The 23827-nt window shown below is 40.6% G+C and overlaps 1 protein-coding gene across 1 annotated transcript in view; it reads left to right on the top strand.

Moving 5' to 3' along the window:
* Positions 1-23827, top strand: part of kidins220a (kinase D-interacting substrate 220a) — a 46437-nt gene that overhangs the window by 15808 nt on the left and 6802 nt on the right. The window contains exons 21-26 of the mRNA XM_037694967.1: positions 1145-1289; positions 3066-3228; positions 15816-15994; positions 22583-22794; positions 23008-23121; positions 23590-23649. Of these exons, the coding sequence (XP_037550895.1) occupies positions 1145-1289; positions 3066-3228; positions 15816-15994; positions 22583-22794; positions 23008-23121; positions 23590-23649 (873 nt within the window). The remainder of the gene's footprint in view (positions 1-1144; positions 1290-3065; positions 3229-15815; positions 15995-22582; positions 22795-23007; positions 23122-23589; positions 23650-23827) is intronic.

The raw sequence follows: 23827 nt of genomic DNA, 5'->3' as shown, positions 1-23827 counted from the left end.
GTTAGCAGCTGTTTTACTTGCTACAAAGTTGTGATGTCACCAGTATACAGAGAAAATGATTTGCTTGTGATTGAGAGTAGAGGACTTTTTTTTAGGTTGCATTTGGATATGTTTGATGTAGAAATGGTTAATTTGAGTTCACATCCAACTAACTTCATATATTCTTCAATATATTTAAACACTAAATGCTGAGATCACATATCTCATGATGAAAAGTGTGCAGTAGTGAAATGGTTATGTTACTGCACACTGCATCATGGTTACTGTATTTTACGCCGTACACGTCGCACTGCCGTATAAGTCGCATCTATTATGCGTCACCGCTGACAACCTGGAAATGTGGGCTGGTGAAAATCGATTGACTGCCAAATGGTGGCCGTGGGAACGTGCACGGGAGGACTTTGACAAGAATTTAACTAGATGAACACTTAAAAACAATTATTTGTTTGCTTGAAATTATAGCAAAGGTGTGTCTCAGTCTAACTTTTGCTTAATAAATGCACTTTAATGGTCAAATCAGCTGCATTTCGCTGGGGCGGCGCAGTGAAATGAAGCTGATTTGATGGTTGCTCCAGGCAAGCTGGACAAACGTGGCAGTCTCTGGCAAGCCGATTGTGTTATTAATAGCCACTTTTATCTATTACATCTCACAATGGCATGCCATAATACTCGACTGCCATCTAGCAGCTGAAAATGGTAGTGTTTAATATTTTCAATGTCAGAATGAATGAAAACAGTCATATCTCGGCCAAAAATTGGTTTATAAATATGGGAAAAGAATAAATAAGTTGCTTCGATGTATAAGTTGCAGGGCATGTAAATTATGCAAAAAAAACCTGTGACTTATAGGCTGAAATATACAGTATTCAGAGTTCTGTCTGGGTTTCATGTCACTCACATGTAAAAGACCAAAAAGGTTAAAGTACATTGCATGAGATTCTTGTTGCTACATTAGGCTAACGTTTGCTTTTCCTGTGTTCGTTCTTTTAATGTACAGTTAATTTTTAACAATCCACATTGGTTAATATGCTGTGTTGACCTGAACAGACCCCTTAGTTTTAATGACTCTACCTTACCTCTGCACCTGGAATATTTTGGAATCAAATATTAAAATGAACCACCTTATGCTAATTTGTTTGCTAAGGACACGTACCGCCGTCGTCAGATGCAGAGAACCATCACCAGACAAATGTCCTTTGACCTGACCAAGCTGCTGGTGACAGAAGATTGGTTCTGCGACATCAGCCCACAGACTATGAGGAGGCTGCTTAACATCGTTTCCATCACAGGTAAAGACACAACCAATGTGAGCTTTAGCACTTCCTGAATCTTCTCACAATAAAACCCAATATTTTGTTTACGTCAGCAGTAAAGTTTATTCAACAGGTTTTTTTTTTAATTGATATCTTCTTAGTCTCACTGTTGGAATTAAACTGTTTATGCCTCTCTCAAAAAGTTAATAAGTGCAGCATGTAAATGGTGCAACGTACCAGTAAAGTAAAGATTATTGAGCTATGGGCGTCAGGGCAGTGGTTAGCTCTGTCCCCTAACTGCAAGAAAGTTGCAAGTTCACCTCCCCTGTTGGTAGTTTGTGTATTCTCTCTCATGTGGGATTACTCTGGGTACTCCAGTTTCTTCCCACTGGATAAAAACATGCATGTTAGGTTCATTTGTAACTCTAAAATTGACTGTAGGTGTGAGTGAGAGTGTGAATGATCGTTTTGTCTCTTTGTGGCTCCACTGATGAACTTGCAACCTGTTCAGGGAAGACTACAATACAATACTCTATTTTATTATTTAGCTTTTTAAAAAAAAAATCTCTTTTACCTTCTTTTATTGTGGCTGTGTTTTTAATTTGCACTGATTTACTGTGTCCTGTTTTTATTTGTTTTATCTTGTAAAGCACTTTGGTTAATGCAAGGCATTGTTGGAAGGTGCTATAGAAATAGTTTATTATTATTATTGTTATTATTATTATCTACAAAAAGACAATGATGGCTGGAGATGGGCACCAGCTCCAGTGTGACCCAGAAAGAAAAAAGCCATCAAGCTTGTGTATTTACAAGAAAGTAGATCCAATTACATGCATAAACTTATCCATCTGTTATTTGACTTTTTGAAGTTTCTGGCATCAATTAACAAATAATGATATGAAAATTAAATCATGCCATTTGCAGGAGTTCTTTTAGCGTCCAAATACGTAAATTCTGTAAAGCAAAATTACTTCAGTAAGCCCCCGGTGTGACCGATGTGTGTTAAACTCAATCATTTTTAGATTTTGACAAATAAAATGCCTCATAAGGAACAGCTAAACTAAAGGTACATTTCAAAAAGAAATGCATGTGTATTGTGACTACCTGGGAAGGAATTATCTATAAAAAAAAAACAATTCTGTGGACTCTGAAGCTGTTTTTGCTCCTTAACATGTATTCGAAAAGACTGTAAAATATTCATTTTTGGGAGGCTATTATCTAATTTGAGTTAGGACTTGGTAAGGCAACAAGCTGTGGGCTGATTGTGGTTTTTAGCTAATAGCTTACAGCTGTAGTCATCTATCTACCAGGAAACTGTTTCCAAAAAACATTTAGAACAATGTTTGTGTGTGTGTGTGTGTGTGTGTGTGTGTGTGTGTGTGTGTGTGTGTGTGTGTGTGTGTGTGTGTGTGTGTTCTTTCCCAACTCAGTTTTAGTTAAATTGTTCAAGAAGAGCTCTCACTTTACTTGAAGTATGTTTTAGATTGATGTTTTGGTCAGATTTTCCGAGAATAGGAAGAACTTAAGGGGATTTCCTTTAGTCAGCTTAAGTCAGCAAAATATTAAATAGTGTTGTGAGTACAGTCAAAGATGGAGGAAAAAAACAACCCCGTCAAAGCTCTGATGGGATTTGTAAACCAGGTTTGAGATTTTAGATTGTGGGAAAAGTTGCTAACAAACACCTGTAAAAGCTAACCCTAACAAAAACACATTACGCTGCAGCTTTTATTAACTAGTTCTATCAGGTGTGCCTTTTGCATCGAGTAAACATGTGGCTGATTGCTCCTTAATTCTCTGGTCAATTATTGACAGGCCGTCTTTTGCGGGCCAATCAGATCATCTTTAACTGGGATCGCCTAGCGTCATGGATCCACCTGACAGAGGAGTGGCCCTACAGGACATCATGGATCATCCTCTTCTTGGAAGAAGCTGATGGAGTGTCAGATCAGGTCACTCTCAAAGCAGTCTATGAGAGGTATACACTCACACAAACATGTTTTGGAAGGCTTACAGATATTCATAGTATATCTTGATATGTAATTTCTACTTTTTCTATTTTTATTATATTTTTATACCTATTTTTAATTTAAATTTAAGTTCAATCAAATGATTTAAAAATACTATTGTAGTTTTTGTTATTACCAGCAGGTGGCAGTAGAGGATTTTATGTTGCACATTGTGGCCATTTAATTCCAAAGGCTGTAAGTGAAATGCAAAGGGACAATGAGCTGTCAGACTTTGTAACTGATCGTAATGTTTGATGCAGTTGACGATGGACTTTTAGCCTGAACAATGTGAGATTCAAGACATTTAAACTATTTATGTTCAAATGTGGAGCAATAAGAACATCTTGAGTTGGTGTGCGTGCTTAGTGTGAGCGTTTGTGTCTGTGAGGTCAAGAAGGATTTTTAGGCATGCTCACAGCAGACAAGAGGAGGGAGACTGAAAGAGCCTGTGTCGCTGGGTTTGGGAGCTGCTGTGCATCAATCTCTGGCCTTTAAAGGTTGAGCTCCGTCACAATACACTAGCGCCATATACTCCTGAGGCAGGGATGTGTCACAGATAGTTACTGTCAGCCATTCAGCCAGCTACATTCAGCAGACAGCTCTCCATCCCCCATCTCCAACACTGTCCACTGCCTCATTAGACCTTTTTTTTTTTTGCTGTTTTAGGAGACAAAAAAAACGTGTTGCCTTACTTTTTTTTTTTTTTTTTGGAACTGTCACAAAGTAAAACACAAGAAATAAAGAGTGGTTGGAGGTGGTAACTGTGAACCATCTCAATGTGTTGTAGATATAATCTGCCTTTTATAATTAAATATGTATTTTAATAATACACTTTCAAGTGTAGTGGATATTATAAAGGTTTTTTTTTAATTTGTGTAATAATAATTGTATGTATAGTTAAAAGAAAGCCTTAAACATCCAGCTTGTACACTAAAGAATGTAGCAGCACTCATTTTCTTGCTTTTGACCAACGATCCTGTCGTTCTTTATCTCCATCCGCTCTGAGTGTCTTTCCAAATGCCTGCTCTGTTTTGCAGTGGCCATCGAAGTAGCTGACTTAATGATGATGACAGGAAGCCTCAAACAGGCTAAACGCGACGCCTTGTCTAGTGGCCTTATCTCTCACACCAATCTTCCGTTGATAAGACTCAGGCCTCTGTCCGTGCATCTTTTCATGTCTCTGCTCTTCTCTTCCCTTTTCTTCTGAGGCTCTTTAAGTACCCCATTTTTGTTCTCGATGAGTTATTCTATCTATTTCAGCTAAAATGGACGGCGTACTGGCTTCTATCAACCGCAGGGTCTTTCTCCTGTCTGTTTGCTTGTGAAATAAATAGCTGTTCATTTTTATGTGCAAGGACATTTTATGTTGTAGCCTAATTTAACCACTCACCAGATTTCTCTATCTTACAGTTGGAATTGTTTTATTTTGTTTAATCTGTGGTCTGTATTCATGTACAAGTTCTTGTGCTCAGCAGAATTGCACATCCCCTGAGCGTTACTAAGTGAATATATTAGTGGTGAAGTGAACATGGGGGTGAGTCAGCCCCTTATAGGTCAACTGTCGCCCTGCATCTCAGTCACAAGGCAACACGCTCTTCCTCTCCTCTCTTTGTAGAGCTTGCTGTTCAACAGTACATAGATTAACAGAAACATTATGCATTGCAAATCACACAACAGATTAATAATATTGCCGGGAACAGATTTTTGTCAGAACAATACAAAACTAACTGTTTAGATTGTTTGTAAAGTGCTTCGTTTGTTGCTAAATAACGCGCATTGTTTTCATTTTTAAATTAAATCCATCCACTGCTTAATCAAAAGCATGTGACAACCTTCTATGTACCTGTACTTCTAGAATAAATAAATAAATAAATAAATAAAAATGCGCCGCTGCATTTGCTCCTATCTCTCAAGAACACACAGGCTTTCAAAAGACCCAGAGCTCTTCTGTTTTGCTTTTTAGCAAAAAACCACAAATGTGGGGTCATTGAGGACACATGGCAAAAAAATGTACTGTTGAATCTCAAAGTTGGAGCAGCTCAGTACAGCCTTCCTAATCTGATGGAGAATGTCTAATCGGTTTTTCATCTCCTAATTTCTTTCTTTTTTGGTACGACTGGTGTGTACCACCCAGACTAATGCAATGGAGCAGAGAGAGAATAAAAATTATAAGAAATACGTCACTAACTGCACTGAAGGTACTCAGTAATGAAGTGTTGCAGACTGAATGTAGCTACAATGTTTGTAAACTCTAAGGAAAGATTACACCACAAGCAATCATTGTGTTATTACCAACATGCTAAAATAAACTAAAGAGAAAAAAAATTATATTTTAATCAGTTTTCTTTAGCTGTCAAATGACCTCCCCCAAATTTATACTTTAGCCGTCACTGTCTTTTTTCTCACGCTCTTCACTTCTGATGAGTCATGTTTCTTTAGTTTCGGCTACCATTAGACAACTAATGACTATAGCTGAACGTGCTGTCTCCTGCTTCACGGTTTTTGCTTCCAAGCAGTCCTGTCATTTCCAGATTGTAAATAAAGACTCATGTTTATTAGCTCGATGCTGTTTGGAGCCAGTTCATCTCTTGCATTTAACATTTACATTTAATGACGTCTGTTTTGTAGACGAACTCAAAGAAATTGATCAAGAGCACATTTCGGCTGTTTGTTTTAGCTGCTTAGTACAGCTACTGGGATATTATTAACATTTCTGCATCGAATGTAAACAATAAATGAGTTTAGTCAAAACAAAATACAACCCACAAAGTTTTCTAAAATGAAATGCATCAACAAAAAAGCTATTAACTAACGGATAAATTTGTACCTGAACAGGTGAAAATAAATTCAGCTTTCTTTATTAGATTATATTCATTAATTCGGCGTGTTTATCAAAACTAGATGGTTCAATTGAAGTTTACTGGAAGTTGCTGAACTTATTTAGTCAATCAAAATGTTCACATTTTTAATTGAACTTTTGTACAACCGAGTTCAAAAGTAGTGAAAATGTTTATTTCCGTGTTGCTTCATTTAATACCATGGCTTGTCACAAGACGGATTTATTTTATTATTATTATTTTATGACTTGAGAGAAGCAGTTCTTTGTGATTAACATATTTGGACCCAGAGATGTACGAGGGCGGGTTTTGTCAGACCATCAGAGAGTTTATTCCTGGATGCCCAGATCCAGTTTTCAGCTCTAGAAAAAGTGTGACTGGTCCGCTGAGCAGATTCCTGCACCACTCTGACATCTGGTGCCCCGTCTGTGCCAGGATGCCCCCGCTGCACTCCGAAGTGTGTTTCTGGCTCTACACCTGAATCTCCTGTTTGTCACACACACCCACGCATCCGTGCACACAAACCATCACCTGCTATACATTCAGACACCTCAGCACGTCAGAGTTGCAGTGATGTGTTGTCACGTTAAGCGTTGGCAGTTAAACTAAGGTGCGCACCTATGTCAAAACGTGCACATTTATTGAAGGTGATACATGTCTCATACACACGTGCATTTTTGTACATGTAGAAGTAGCCGTCACACCAGGACATGAACATATGTCACTAGGCCTGTCACGATAACAAATTTTGCTGGGCGATTAATTGTCTCAGAAATTATTGCGATTAACTATAATATATATATAATATAATAATTAGTAATTTTTGTCAAATTTAAGAAGAAATGTTCGTAACTTGTTTTGTGTAGTTCCTTTTTTGACTACTGGATGGCAGTATAGGACTGTTTGAACTGAAGGATGGATAGTGAGGGTGCAAGCAGCGAGTCTCTAAGAAAAATGGGAGGGAGGCACCTTGACGTGACATGGGCTGTCTCTCCTGTTTTTCGTTTCTCAAAATGGCGGACTCTCTGTGCGGTTGAGCTCTTTAGCATAGCATTTTTCACACAAAGCTTTTAATAAACATCAGTAAACAAGTGCTCAGCTTCTTTTTGCAGAAGAAAACAACTTTTTACACAAATGCACGGGTTGCAACAGTGAATTTTGGAGCTTCAACAAGACGGAGGTTTTCTTCCTGAGGTCGGCCTGTTAGCTTAGCTCGTAGCCCAACTTCTCAGCTTAGCTGCTTTTAACGATCCAAAAACATAATCTTGTTCAGTTAAAATGGATTTTAAAGAGAAAGGGCAGGGTCACCGGATTTTAACCTTTTGTCATCCAGTGTCCAGTAGAAAGAGAGACATGAAGAAACAATAAAGCTGATAAATGAAAATGAGGTTGATAATTTTCATTTATCATGCGATTAATTGATTTAATGTTTATCACAACAGGTTGTCACCCCCAACTCCCCTGAAATTGAACTACTCAAACCCCGAGATGCAGGCTGTGTTTAGCAAACAAGTACACACACATTCTCAAAAAAACAAACAAAACAAAAAGGTAAAATTGTTATATTAAGATATATAGTCTTATTATGATTCCTCTATATTTGTTTGGGAATAAGCTTCCCTCTTACGTTTTTAGACTTATCCTCCATTTTTCTGACTTTTCCCACCAAAGGCATTTCTTGGACACTCCCAAAAATAAAACACTAATCAAAACTTGAGTGAATTTGCAGCCCTGCAATTCGCTCTTAATTAGAGTGACTCTTATCCCTAGTACTGAAACATTAAGATGACACTCTCTTCATTCAGGATTACTTTAATTGGCACAATTATTGTAATTTACTTGCAATTATGTGCTGAGTTGAAAGTGCCATTCCAAAGCTCACGCTGGTGCTTCTTTTATATGGAGTCCTTTAATAAGCTATTCAATTTCAGACACAAAAGTTGTACAATTCAATTCTTTTCTTTTAATCAGCACTGTGAACTTTTCTTGCCCTCAAATGAAGAGCTTTTATTCTTTTATCACATGGTTCTATTGTTCCTGTTTCTTGTGCCACTCTGCATTCTAGATACATGTTGAAAGGTTTTTATTCTCCTCTGTCCTCCCGTGGAGCCCATTGTCCCTGTGTGAAATCCCTCTGAACAGGTATTTTAGTAAATTACAGATGAAAAGTGATGGTTATGTTTTTAGTTGCTATTTCTTGGGAAATGTGTACATCTGTAAAAGTGTGTGAAGTTATATCTCAATGAAGTCCTTGCTCTAGCACTGATAGGTCACACATTAGTCTGTCGTTGGCGTCAGGTCATGGTGATGCAAGTGAGGGATGCAGAACCGCGCACAATGTCTCATTTTGTTGTCTCTCCATCGCTCAGGTGTTTGGCGATGTCTAACACATGAATCATGCTCTGCTCCAACACAGCTCAGTCCCTGCTGAGCTGCTTAAAATCAAAAACAGGAGAAATAAATTACAGTCATTGTGTACAGGTGACACAGGAGAAGGTGTGTGCATGTAGAAGGGGAGTTTTGGATTGTGTGGAGGCCACCACGTGAGCATGGAAAAAAGCGTCATGGAGAATTTTTTTGTTAGAAAATCCTTAAAGCCCTTTTCATTTCTGCCTGTAAGCCGAGGTTGAAGGATTAGTCTAATTGGTCTGAAACAAGAGACCTGCTCTGTTCTTCATTTAGTCCAGAACACTGCTGGGAACTTAAAATGCTGTAAAAGCCAACGTTATGACTTCTGTGACTCTACTTCGGAGTCACAGAGGGGCTTCACAGAGACAACCAGGTTGGATTAACAGTTAACTGTGACACTGAGATGAGAGGACAGATTAGAAACAGACCGCCCGATAGTTTAGAATTTCTGCTGTGGTTAGCGTTAGCACTGATGTCACGAGATGCACGATATTGGATTTTTGGCCAATATCCAATATGCGGATATATTAAAACTTATTTGGCCTATAACGATACCAATACCTATATTTTCTCCTAGACCTACTTACAGAGACTACAGAGCTTTCTCTGCTGTGGAATTAAAATACATTATTCTGCATGGTCTTTGTCAGTTTGACCTGCTACCAAATGCAGATGCCAAAAAGGGGGCTGACAATGATGTAACACTTCAACTTGGATTATGTTTAATGTCAAATATATTCCTGATACTTACTCTAACACAATGACAACACTCGAACAGTGCAAATTTGTAAGTTTTCACAAATCTAAACTCAACCTGTTCACAAGCGACAAGTGAAAAGCGCATAATAGTATATTAATAGATATCCTTGGCAGTTTCTTAAATTAAAAATGAACTTAAAACAGAAGCCTTTTATATCGTTGATTAATTTTGATGGAATGGCCGATGTCCGATATTTAACTTTATCGTTGATATCGGCCGATACGATACATGCCGATAATATGCATCCCTACTGATGTCTCCTGCTTTTTGTGTGTGTGTGTCTGTTTGAGGTGGAGCTTCTGGAAGGTGAATAGTATAAATAGCACAAGGTTGTGAGAGGATTGATGTTGACTTTTAAAGAGATGGCAAAATTCACCACTTATCTACAGGAACCACAGGTACTCTTGATGTGCACATCTGGCCCTTAACTGATGTTAACGTCTCAGCTCTTAGAAGTCAGCGGACCCCAATTAGAGTCAGGGCCCCACAGCGAGTGTGTGTGTAGAAACCACAATAAAATAAGCTTTTAATTTGGCAAGTGATCATGCTACCAGTCAGTGTGTAGCTCAAACATTCGGTTATCAGATTTTTCCACTGGAGCGTCTCCTGAAGCAGTCTGCGTTCAAGGAAAGTTTGTAATCAGCAGGAGAGATGCTTCCAAACTGAAGTGAAGGGGCTTTTTTCTGACCACATAACATTTCCCTCACTCTTTGTGTTTAGATGTTTTGACACTTGAGCAATGACGAAAATTCAGAGAACGTGCAAAGGATTAGCGAAAGTTACTGACAAATGCAGATTCCACAGGAGGTGTGGCAATAAGAAAAAAAATTGTGCTTTGGATAATGCTATGATGTGTTTATTGTATAAGATTGTTAAAAGAACCATTAACGTGAACATTTATTTCTTTCATGCGTATCCGGAGAAATCAACAATATTAAAGAATTCAAAGCAACGAAAAGAACACACAGATACTGATTTTTGCCTCCTCGGCTCACAAATTTAATCTTTATGAGTGTTTTTTCCTGCTGTGTTTCCACATGTTTCCATTTTCAAGGAAGCCATTGGGGTTATCTACAAAGGGGATCTGGTGTAAACCCTGTGGGCATAAGCGGGTTTGCATACATCCCCTCTGGAACATGCCCAGCTAATTTTCCGGACTGCATTGCATGTGCACAACGTATTTTAATAATTCTCTTTTTCTGTTACATTGATGATATTGTCCTCTTCTTATCTAGTCTGCATTCCTTTGAGTAAGGCTTAACAGAAAATTGTTTGTTCAGCCTAAGATTCCCAAGCTTTATTTGTCACATTAATCATTCACTGTGTATATTTTAGTTTCATAAAAGACTCTCCCAGATGTATAATTTACTTTTGCATATTTGTCTGTACTTTAGTCGTCCACCCTACTTAACTTAGCATCACATGGTCTATCAACTGGCCATTATAGCTCTCAAACAACCACAAGTACTGTTTCAAACTCTGAGCAGTTACTGTCACAATGAGCAAACCCTGCCTTAGGATGTTTTAAACTTTCTCTGTTGTACATAAATCACAATCTGGGGTTTATTGCTTTACTATTTGTCAAGAATGAGGCCTGAGTTAGTTTTAGTGGAGGGTTCAGTTAAGGTTTTAGGGGTCTGGAACACGAAGGCTCCGTTTCGGCGCTACACATGAGTTTAATCAACATTTCAGGGAACCACTGAGTCTTTAGCCCGTCTCACTGAGAGGCCGCCTGCTCCGAAGCTTGGTTTTTATCAGCATGGTGTGTTTCCCATTAGCCTGCTTGTCTCTGTGGTTTGCTTTGGGCTGCACAGGTCCAGTTAAGTACAAGAGAGTTTCAATTACTGGACTAAACGTTGCCACAAATGTCTATGGAAAACAGACATCGCCACAAGTTGTCAGTTGGCACTGCCAAGGTAAGGGGAGAGAAGTGAGAGAAAATCCAAGTCAGAGGTTGTTCACAATACTTCAAGCATTTGATTTAAATCAAGAAAACATGTCTGAACCTTAAGGAGACAAAGAGCATGGCGTCATCTAAAGTGAAAACATATTTTTGCTTTCTGCCTCTGCTTTTTTGGGTGGTTGGAGGCCTTGGCAGCTTTCGTTGTTACAATAACCTTCCTCTGCATTGATGCTGTGAGTCCACGCGCCAACGTCCAGTGCTTTCCCAGAGAGGGCCTCGCTGTTTTCATCCACGCGCTTGGCACACACTGCCAGCGGCTCTGACATGACTCCGACCTGGAGAAGAATGTGGCAGACCCAGGGCCTGGCGAACTTCTTCACCCACACACTTTTCATACTGGTCGCACAGTGTCTTGACAATGAAACTCTCGAGCTTCTCAAACAATGTGCACAGGCGGTCGTCTGTTCTCCTGGCATCTCTCCGTCTTTGGGTCCCTTTATGGAAATGTTTGGCAGAGAGACCACCTCTTTGTGGCGTGCGTGCAAACCTTGTCCATAAGCACAGAGACCGGCTGTAAAGCAAAGTCAAGTGGTACATTTATACAGTCTACCCATGGAGTATACATAAGGCATAGATTGATCAAATCTGCCTTTTCTTTCATCAGCTGCAATATGAAGGTGGTTGAGAGGACAAGAAAAGGCTTTGCACCACTCAGCTTTGAGACCTATTAGCATTTGGATAAGCTTAGAAAGATCCCAGTGGCCATGCCACACACCGAGTGCCTGATCTGCCGCTGCTGTAAGCTGAACCTCAATAGTTCTGTTGAACAAAAATGGCTGCAGAGATGCCTGACCATCTTTAGCTTGACTTTCATCTTGAACGTAACTCAACAGCATTTGAGTAGGTCAACCTAAACTGCCATCTTTTCATTTGGCATCTGATTGCTTACATGAAGGGCTAAGTCTGAAATGATCAGGGGTGCACATAACTTTTTTAGTGGGCTCCTCAGGTGAGTACCAGTAGATGGTGTTTGGTACTCACCCCATATGCAGCTTTGTCTTAATAAGTGCCACCTTCCTCGCTGTCCTCCTCAGTGTCATTCCCACTATTCTCTGCTTCAGCTTCCTGCATAGATGATGCTGCAGATGTACCTCCTTGTCCTTGGTTTTATATTCCCTTTCATTATTTTGTAAAAAAAAAAAAACTATTTTGTGAAATGTAGTTATGACACCCTTCATGAGATTGTATTCGTATCTTGTTGCATTGTTCTGTTTTGTGTTGTTAATAAAGTTCTAGGGAAAAAAACTGATGGGAATGCATCTGCAGGTTAAGGTCGTTTACTTTCAGGACAAACTGAGGTTGTTGACTGGTCGGCTGCTGACATGCCTACTGGATTCATTGATTGACAGGTTGTGTTGCAGATCCGACTCGTGCAAAAAAAAAATTGCTGCTGCTGCCCGTTTGCCCTGGGTGGAGGCGGGGCAGCCCAAATGCAGTGGCGCTCTGAGTTTTAATGTTGTTAATAAAAAGTCCTTAAAAAAACAGTGCCGGCCCAGCAGCCCACACATCAGACCGGCCCATCGGGAAATATCCCGATCCTCCCGATTCTGGGATCCTGGGCGTTCATAACTTGACGGTCAAGTACGCAAAGGTGTTTAGTAACACAGGTGATGCTACACATTCCTGAGTTTTGTTGCACATGCTAGTTATGTGCAACCCTGGAAATGATCCATGTCAAATATTTAATGTCAACAATCCAATATCAGTAGACATTAAATCACTTCATGTCTAAACAGTTTTTTTTTTGCAATTGATTCGCTGTTTTTTGTTACACTTCTCACTGTTCTGACTGTGTTTTCACCTGTTAATCTATTTATTAGTATTACAGCTATTTTAGTTCGGGCTGGTATTTTTCCTTTCTGTTCACTGATGTTCCTGGATCTAATAATATTACACTGAGGGCTGTAGTTAAAGTAGACGTTCTGCACTTTGTCTATCTGTTTACAGACGTGTCAGAAAACTTCAGGAGCTGACTCTGAGTTTCTGTGTCTCCTTGTGTCTTTCTGGCTGTTTGGCTGGAGCTCAGTGGTCGACGTCTTTGACTTGTTCTCTTCGACTTTAGGACGCAGCTGTTTGTGTTACTGCTTATTAGCAGTGCACAAGAACTTGCAAAAGCAAACACATCATTTTGATTGTATTTAGATAGATAAGCAAACTTCTGAACTGTTTTCATTAGCTGTTGTTAAGAGATATAAATGATAAAATATATAACTCTTGAGCTTGAAAGTCATACAAATCGCAAATCTTGGGACAATACTTTTTCTAAAATAAATGCCTTCAGAAATAGTTCTTTTAAAAATATTTTAGATGAACCTTTAAAAATATACTAGATTCCTTGGAAAGTTTTTGCAGTTTTTTTTTTTTAAACCAAAAGGAAATTTGTATGCATGCGTGTGTGTGTGTGTGTGTGTGTGTGTGTGTGCGCGCGCGTGCGTGTGCGTGCGTGCGCGTGTGTGCGCGTGTGTGTGTGTGTGTGTGTGTGTGAGAGAGAGAGAGAGAGAGAGTCACTGGCTCCTGTTGGTCTGTGTCTAAAGACCCACAAATAAACATCAGCAATCCAGCTGGAAATAGAGAAAAGCACAAGCTTCTCTTATATGAGTTAATATAGTTCACGAGAAAAGGAACAAACACCCACGCATGCATACTATACACAGAATTGCATGTACACGTTGGCACAAACACACACTCCACCCTGCAAAGTTCCTCATCCTCCCTGCCAAGGTGTCTGTGGTGACCACTGCAGTTATTTTAGTCATTCTTACTTAAATTAGCAGCCGTGTTGCGACCCTTCACAGGTGCTGATGCTGTGTGTACACACAAGTAACATCCATACCTTTACAGTCCCATTTATCCTGACGCGGAGGTCACAGGAAAGAGGTTAATGTCTGAGCCGGCATGAAGCACAGTCTGTTTAATCATTGTGCATAAATGTGTACTTAAAGCTTTACAAATAGTTTGCTAGCGTTTAGCACACGAGGGAAAGTAGCACCAATATTTCAACAAAACTCAGATTAAAGGGTGTTTTAACTGTTACTTTCAAGTGTGTGAATACGTCGCACACTTCTGAGTATTATTTGCCTCACTTGTACATTTGGTTGGAGACATCCTCTAAGCACAAGGTCAAAGGTTTAGGCTCTACAGCAGCAGATGTGTCCATCACCAGCCATCTGTCCTGTCAAAATGTCCTTGAACAGGTCTGGACCCCTACCTGTTCACTCACTTTAAGCCAACTGAACTTAAAAATGACCGTACGTAACTCCAAGATAAGTCTTGTTTAGCACACAGAAATGAGAGCTTCACTTAATAGATTTTAGTAGGAACTTTTGACCAGACAAGCTAAATGAGACTAATTAAAAGTTTTAGTTAACGGGGTGCTCTGTTGAGCTCTGCCCTTCTGACCCCATTTTGACTTGGCTTGTTTGCTGCAACACTGACTCTAATCATTCAGAAAGATCAGCCTGTTCTCAACCATGCACCAGTTTGAGGGAAAAGCCCATGTTTCGGGCCTGCCACTTCAGCATTAGACAGATTGGTTGATATATGAGAACGAGGGTAAGATGGGGTTTATGTGGAAGGAGGGGCGGTTAAGCGGGATGGAGAGGGAGAGAAGCATCACCTGAGAAAATGATGAACAGTCTGGATGACAAATGGAGGCAGGGGTAAGAAAAATGCCTTCTCTCCAGTGGAGTCTCCTCATTCATCTGATAAAAGCTGCCACTTTTGTGATAAATGGCTTGTATCGTAAGGAAATTCATGTCTGAATGATAGAATCGGCAAGACGTTCTTACTGCTACGAGTTATTAAAGTTTGCATCTTTGGGTCCAGATGTTCCTGTTCTTGATTTAACTGATACTCTTTAACTTGGTGTAACTAAACTATGAATTTCTATTGCATGTTTTAGAGTTTACTCATCATTTCTGTCATCCTGCCACCACTGGTTTATTTATAGTTTATGCAGTAAAAATTCAGTGTTCAGTGTTTTTCCAAATAGTGTCTGATGTTTGTCATATAATGCAGCATTCTTGCGTTCATTCCTGCAGTGCAGGCCTGAAATACTATATCACACGGTCATGGAGCGATCTCCAAAACATTTGGTTTGCTTAGAGTCTGCGATAACAAACGTCACGTTAACCGCTGCAGCGCATCATGACGTGCTTCCGTCTGCTGCTTGCTAAATTACTCTGATTGTCATCTTCTCAGGTTTCCTCCTCTGCTCAGAAAAGATAACATCCCTCACTCTATCTGTCCTCGAACATCCCCCATTTCACTATCTTCCCTTCTCTAAATCCAGTTATCTCTCTGCTCTCACGACGATGATGACCGTTGGCATATCTTTTTAATCTTAGCAGTGCTGCTTGCCGTTTCCTCTTTTTTTAGACTTTGTAACACTTTGTGTTTTCTGCTCTGAATATTCAAGTCACTTTTGTATGAACTGACACTTTGGCTTATTTGTAGCTGTATTTTCACTGCATCCTTGATCATCAAATTTTTAGAGAATAAAATAAGTCTTTATTAGTAAAAAAAAAATAAAAAAAATAAGGCACATTAAAATGGTTTAAAAACAAATTTTTGTGTTTTGTCTTGAAGAATCTCCAAAAACATCCCCACTACAAAGGACATTGAGCCCCTGCTGGAGATCGATGGAGACATCCGTAGCTTTGAGGTGTTCCTCTCCTCCAGGACGCCTGTTCTTAATGCCAGAGACGTTGAGATGTTTCTGCCCTGCACTGTCAACCTGGACCCCAAACTCAGGGAGATCATAGCAGGTCTGTGCACACTCAGTATTTTCACAAACGGTTGAATTATTCTCTAGTTTGGGTATTCAAACCATGCAACGCCTGGATTCTGCAAGCCTGTGGGTTTCTGCTGCAGGGATTAACAATCTTCCTAAAAATAATCCTCGGTTTTGTGCTTTGGTGATAATGTTGCAAAGTGCTCTTTTTGTATCAAACTTCTGTTTCATTCTGGGTGCTTAGAAAATAGATTTTTAGGTAGATTTTTAAAACTTAAAAGCAGCTGCTTTATAAATTTCATCTACCAACTCTGCTGCTATTCCTGAAGCTTTAAACCACGGGTGCCCAGATCGCAAAGGTATTATGGGGAGATAGCATTGCATTAATAAAAATAGGCGTCAGCCTATCATCCATCCTCACTATTCAGCCTTTATTTATGTAGGTTAATGTATGAAACATATTTATACAGGTTAATCTATGAAACATTTATACAGGTTAAACTATGAAATTTGTCACTTCATTGACATACAGGGCAGCCAGTCTGAGGCCCTGTTTACACGACGTGAAACGTTCAGCCATTGATCTACATGACAACAGCCCTCGTTCTATCTGAAAATGAAGGTTTCTGAAGCCAGGTCTCAGAGTGGAGAAATTTGGAGGAACTCCCCATGGAGGTCTGAAATCCTCCACAAGTGTGAAGTCACGCATGTGCACTACAGGTGGCTGCAGTCCAAAGTTTTTCTGCACTAATAACAGTTGTAATAAATAGCAGAGAGCAGAGTGTTTTTGTGCTGCTCACTCTTTTTCAACATGTAGGAGCTAAACTAATAAAATCCAGGGTCCATAGAGACATTGGTGCATTCATCAGTTTCAACTGTCGTGTAGACACTGTAAGCACAATGAATGCAGCTGAGCCCTGCATCAGGGTTGCAAGATAAATTAAAAAAGTCTTATTTACCACCTCCTTTTCTGTGCACATGTTCAACAAACACAACACACACCTCACCTTAGAATAAATTTACTCAGCACATATGACAGTTTAGGTCAAAATACTATCATTTTTTTAGGCACAGTACTATAGTTCATAATCTCTTATCTGGCAACCCGACTGACATGGAAACTACAGTAGTCCCTCGTTTATCACAGGGGATCCGTACTCTGAAGCCCCGCGATCAGTGAAAAACCAAGAAGTAGGGATAGTAGTACAAGTAGTGAGTAGTATTTTATATATATATATATATATATATATATATATATATATATATATATATTTATATATAAATTTCAGATTCATTGCACACCAACTGAAATATTTCAGGTCTTTAATTGTTTTAATACTGATGATTATGGCATACAGCTCATGAAAACCCAAAAAGCCTGTCCCAAAAAATTAGCATATCATGAAAAGGTTCTCTAAACAAGCTATTAACCTAACCATCTGAATCAACGACATAACTAAACACCTGCAAAAGATTCCTGAGGCTTTTAAAAACTCCCAGCCTTGTTCATTACTCAAAACCGCAATCATGGGTAAGACTGCAGACCTGACTGCTGTCCAGAAGGCCATCATTGACACCCTCAAGCAAGAGGGTAAGACACAGAAAGAAATTGCTGAACGAATAGACTGTTCCCAGAGTGTTGTATCAAGGCACCTCAGTGGGAAGTCTGTGGGAAAAGTGTGGCAGAAAACGCTGCACAATGAGAAGAGGTGACCGGACCCTGAGGAAGATTGTGGAGAAGGGCCGATTCCAGACCTTGGGGGACCTGCGGAAGCAGTAGACTGAGTCTGGAGTAGAAACATCCAGAGCCACCGTGCACAGGCGTGTGCAGGAAATGGGCTACAGGTGCCGCATTCCCCAGGTCAAGCCACTTTTGAACCAGAAACAGCGGCAGAAGCACCTGACCTGGGCTACAGAGAAGCAGCACTGGACTGTTGCTCAGTGGTCCAAAGTACGTTTTTCGGATGAAAGCAAATTTTGCATGTCATTCGGAAATCAAGGTGCCAGAGTCTGGAGGAAGACTGGGGAGAAGGAAATGCCAAAATGCCAGAAGTCCAGTGTGAAGCATCCACAGTCAGTGATGGTCTGGGGTGCCATGTCAGCTGCTGGTGTTGGTCCACTGTGTTTTATCAAGTGCAGGGTCAATGCAGCTAGCTATCAGGAGATTTTGGAGCACTTCATGCTTCCATCTGCTGAAAAGCTTTATGGAGATGAAGATTTCATTTTTCAGCACGACCTGGCACCTGCTCACAGTGCCAAAACTACTGGTAAATGGTTTACTGACCATGGTATTACTGTTCTCAATTGGCCTGCCAACTCTCCTGACCTGAACCCCATAGAGAACCTGTGGGATATTGTGAAGAGAAAGTTGAGAGACGCACGACCCAACACTCTGGATGAGTTTAAGGCCGCTATCGAAGCATCCTGGGCCTCCATAACACCTCAGCAGTGCCACAGGCTGATTGTCTCCATGCCACGCCGCATTGAAGCAGTCATTCATGCAAAAGGATTCCCGACCAAGTATTGAGTGCATAACTGAACATGATTATTTGAAGGTTGGCGTTTTTTGTATTAAAAACACTTGTCTTTCATTGGTGGGATGAAATATGCTAATTTTTTGGGACAGGCGTTTTGGGTTTTCATGAGCTGTATGCCATAATCATCAGTATTAAAACAATTAAAGACCTGAAATATTTCAGTTGGTGTGCAATGAATCTGAAATATATTAAAGTTTCATTTTTATCATTACATTATGGAAAATAATGACCACAATATGCTAATTTTTTTAGAAGGACCTGTATGTTATTGTAGAACCTGAACATAGCTCTCTGCATTAATGGTGCCTGTCTAGACATGCAAGCTGCCCATGCCACAATCGCTCATGCAACCCCATACCATCAGTGATGCAGGCTTCTGAACGGAGCATTGATAACAACTTGGGCTATCCTTGTCCTCTCTGCTCCGGATGACATGGCGTCCCAGTGTTCCATAAAGAACTTCAAATCGTGGCTTATCTGACCACAGAACAGTCTTCCATTTTGCCACACTCCATTTTAAATGACCCCTGGCCCAGTGCAAACGTCTGAGCTTGTGGAGCTTGCTTAGAAATGGCTTCCTCTTTGCACTGTAGAGTTTCAGCTGGCAACGGCGGATGGCACAGTGGATTGTGTTCACTGACAATGCTTTCTGGAAGTATTCCTGAGCCCATTCTGTTATTTCCTTGACAGTGGCATCCCTGTTTGAGGTGCAGTGACGTTTAAGGGCCTGGAGATCACGAGCATCCAGTAGAGTTTTACGGCCTTGACCCTTACGCACAGCGATTGTTCCAGATTCTCTGAATCTTTTGATGATGTTATGCACGGTTGATGATGAAAACTTAAAAGTCTTTGCTATTTTACGCTGGGTAACACCATTCTGGTATTGCTGCAATATCTTTCTGCGCAACAATGGTGGAATTGGTGATCCTGTTACCATCTTGGCTTCTGAGAGACACTGACACTCTGAGAAGCTCTTTTTATACCCAATCATGTTGTCAATTGACCTAATTAGTGTTAATTGGTCTTACAGTTTTTCGTTATATGCTCAATTTCTTTTTTCCAGCAACTTATTGCTACTTGTCCCAACTTTTTTGGGATTTGTTGACACTGTGAAATTTTGAATCAACATATTTTTCCTTTTAAAATGTTACATTTACTCAGATTAAACTTTTGATCTGTCATCTATGTTATATTACGAATAAAATATTGACATTTGCCATCTCCACATCATGGCATTCAGTTTTTATTCACAATTTGTTTAGTGTCCCAACTTTTTTGGAATCTGATTTATATATAAATATATGCATTTTAAACCCTTTCCACACTCTTGCAATATTCTAAAAAATGTTTCTAAACTCTAAAAGCTCTAAGGTTGTTTTCACACCTGATTGTCTGGTAGACTCGGTTCGGTTGGGGAACAATATTCATGACCTTTTGTTTACATTTGAGCTGGCGCTTTTGCATTCACACTGCACTGTGCAGTCGAGCCAACCTTTTGAACCAACGTATTCCCCCGCTCGCCTGTGTGGGCGCTGCACCAAGAACTACTGAAAGAAATTACACAAAAACCTCTAAAGACACTTCTTCTTCTTCTGGAAAATGGAGTGGCATCAAGTTTTAGCAGTTTTAGGAGTTATATTTTGTCATTTTTCAAAAATGGACTCCGCATGAGCAGAAGATGAGGCAGAAGACCATGGAGAATGTTATTTTTCACACAAGGCAGCTGACGGCTCCATATCAAGTAAGAGAAATGCGTGTTTGTTTGCCCTGCGCTGTACTCCACTTCTTGCTTGTAGAGCGGGGCCCGGTCTGATTGCATTCACACTGTACTCGAACCGTGCTGGAGTTCTCTTCTACCGGACCGAGACCTAGGTTTTAGCCCGAGCCAGAGTTCACCTTTTTGTTCCGTGACAGAGTTCGATGGCACGTTCACACCTCCCCAAATGAACCGGACTTTCTAGGAAAACGAGCTAGAGTTCGATTAAAGCAGACTAAACAGGGCTGGTGTGAATGCACCCTAAAAGCCAACCTTTTGAACCAACGTATTCCCCCGCTCGCCTAAAAGAGCACAGAATGTCATGATTTCAACTCTCTGCCTCGGCTGCTCTTTGCCACCTGCAAGCGCTCTTGGCCACGCCCACTTCTCCACTCTGCACGGAGCTCAGCTGATCAGCTGCAGGAGGAAGCTTTTTCTGCAGCTGTGCTCTGCACAAAGTGCAGCAGGTGCTAAATAATTTAAAATAATTTATTTTAAATAAAAATTCCATGTGCGGCTCATCCATCAATCAGCCAATTTTGTGTCATGTCCAGTCTTATTTTGAAAAACTGCGATAGAGAGAGTCCGCGATAAACATACCGCGATGTAGCGAGGGTCTACTGTACATCGTTTTCATGTAAACCCACTCGTTTTTTGTAAACATTGAAAAAACACCAACATTTCCAGAGGTTGTTCTGTGTAAACGATGCTTTATAGTAGGTACGTAGATCACTTTGACTTGGTCATTTTAAAAGCAGCTCGCATGATGAAAAAGTGTGGGCACCCCTGCTCTAAACCATATGTTGTGTCCTTTCTTAGTTAGCATGTAAATGTGTATTTAAAAACGGTATTAAGTAGCATTTGCATTACTTATAACAAAGCATAGGGTTTAATTTAAAACAGTCTTCTCCTGGGACTCTCCTGATCCTACATTGTGCTTCTCATTTTCAAACAATTAAATGTCGAGCAGGTTTTGAATCCCACAACTGTGAAATCAAGACAATGTTCTCACTCCCAGTCACCAGTCTGCCTGCAGTGTTGCACAGAATTTCACAGTTTGTGGTTACTGTGACGAAAAATGCAGCAGTGTTCAACTTGAGGTCCAGTCCCGCGCCGTGCTTTGCAGCCGTGCGTCAGCGGCCTTTCGGCTCGTACAGGCGTGTCAATGACGCTCAGTGTGAAGCTGCTGCATCATAGCGTTGTGAGACCGCAGAAAACAATCACACACAGAGAACGTCTGTTTCGCTCAGCCAACCTTAACTCGTGGAGGGCGCAGCTGATGAAGCTCTGCAACCAGATGTCCCATTTGTAACTGCAGACTCATTCCCCAAAACTGTTTAGGTGTTTGTGGACTGTAACGTGTGTTTATTGGCGTCCTCTAAAATTTGCGTAGGGAGGGTGTTTTCAGCTCCACACATGTCCACGAGTAGCGGAAGGTGACCAATGCTCTTATTCAGTCATCTCTCTCCCTATGTGACCAGTTGGTAGTTGATGTCCAGTGTCCAGTGGGCAGTGCTGTCAGTGATACAGAACCCATGAGCCTGACTCACATCATAAGGGCCCCATTGTGTTCACAGCCTGGATTGGGTCTCACTCAGCGTGTCATTCAGCAGCCACTTGTATAACCAGGAGACATTCTGGTGCCTGCTTCTGTTTCTGGGTCCTTCACACAGAGACTCTCTGTTCTGTCTTTTGGGTTATTTCACTATAATTTGGGAGTTTTATTTTTCCTGACGCTTACTACTTAGCTCCGTCTCAAATTCAAATAGATTTATGGGAAAACAACTGTGGCAAAGTACTTACAAGATCATGTTTATGAGTTCAGCTATGTTTGTTGACATGGGTTAATTTGTTTGTTCGGGACAGCAAGAGCCTACGTGTGTGAGAGTCATCACTTGGCTGGCGTATAATTTGGAAAAACAGATTATATCAACACGCCTGCTGTTTGCAAGCAAACAAAATAATTCAAAAGTCGAAATGGGAATTGAATTCGCAGCTGAAGCTCACGTTAATATGCTCCCATTTTCTCCAAACTCCTTTGGCCTTTGACTGTCTTCTAGATAAGGACATGTTGGGAATAATGTTCTTTTTGTAATTCCCAGGACTTCTCTTCTAGCTCGCATCAACTGTTTGATCAGTATTTTTTTCTGTAGATTCATAGCTGTCTAAACCCCCATGAGATCATGAAATAAACCAAAGTTATTGATGTGTGGGTGGATCTGAAGGGTCTTTAAAGTTATGGCCAAAACACGACCATCAGAGTCACAGATGAACACTTCTACCCTCCCCTCACGACGTTGTATTCCCCCTCGGCTATGCCCTCTTTTAGATGTGCGTGCAGCCAGGGAGCAGATCAACATGGGAGGAGTGACCTATCCCACGCTGCCCCTGCAAGAGGCACTGCCCCGTCCACAAGCAGGGTACGGCCAGCACTCTGCCGTCTGCTCTCCGACGGCCTCCTTTGCCGGGTCGCTGCCTCCTCAACCCCACAGCTCCTACTTCAGTGGAATGACCGGCCCTCAGCATCCGTTCTACAACCGGGTGAGATATGAAGGGTCCTCATGTTTACCAAACCTCTACTCACTCAGATGTGCAAATAAATGTAAAAAAAAAAAAAAGATGAAGAAAGTGTTCATTTCATTTTGTCCCATGTGTGTATTCCTCATATAATTTTCTGTTTTATTGATTTATTTTACTTTGGTTCACCTCCTCTTCTTTCCACATCTGGATATGTTTTTGTTTCTCCCCTCATAGCCTTATTTCCCCCAACATGTGTATCACCTGCCACGTCATTACTCCCACCATGTCCCCCCATCCTTGCGCCCTTCTGTTAAACCACCCAGTCAACCTCAGGATACCAGTGGACTTGTAAGTAAAAAACAACAACAAAGCACTAGACTCATTTCACTCATGTCTCATCTCGTGTCATAAACAGGCAGATGCTGGGGAAGTTATCTTTTAAGCCAACAGTGTATGATTGTGTTGACTTTAGCATCGTTTACTGGTTAAGAGATAATTATTTCAGATCAAACAATTAATTAATCTATTGCACAGTCTCTCCTCTTTTTCTTTTTTTTTTACGACGCTTCCTCTTGTCTCACATATTTTGCTCAGTTCTTTTGTTTCCCTCTTCTTCATTTGGTGCTTTAGCTTTCCTATTCTCCTTTATTGTTTTGTTAATTTTATTGTCACTCTGCCTCCACTGTCACTATTCTCAACCACTCTCCAGAAAGGACAAGCGAAGAAGGTGATTTTGTGAACTGCACGGTCATGAGTTCAATCCTCATTAATCTTCCTTCTTATACCATCTTTGTTTCCATTCTGGGCCTGTGCCAGGTTGCTATTGCAGAGGATGCCAGGGAAGGTCTCCTCTCAAGCCCCTTTGAGCACACGATGGTAACCTGTCTAACATGGGCAGACACATCAGCATGTCTTCTGCACTTTGTTGCACAGTTGTGGAACTATTCTAACATTTTCTGCCTGTTGATTTACTAATTCAGTCATGCGTCGTTTTTAGTTGCATTCATAAAATGCATGTGTTTGGTAAGGTATGTGTTGAAAATGTAATGTTTAG

The sequence above is a fragment of the Nematolebias whitei genome, chromosome 21, assembly GCF_014905685.2.
Source record: "Nematolebias whitei isolate Nwh7 chromosome 21, NemWhi1, whole genome shotgun sequence".
Lineage (NCBI taxonomy): Eukaryota > Metazoa > Chordata > Actinopteri > Cyprinodontiformes > Rivulidae > Nematolebias > Nematolebias whitei.
Note: the sequence above shows the minus strand (reverse complement) of the source record. Positions and strands in the feature narration are given on the sequence as shown.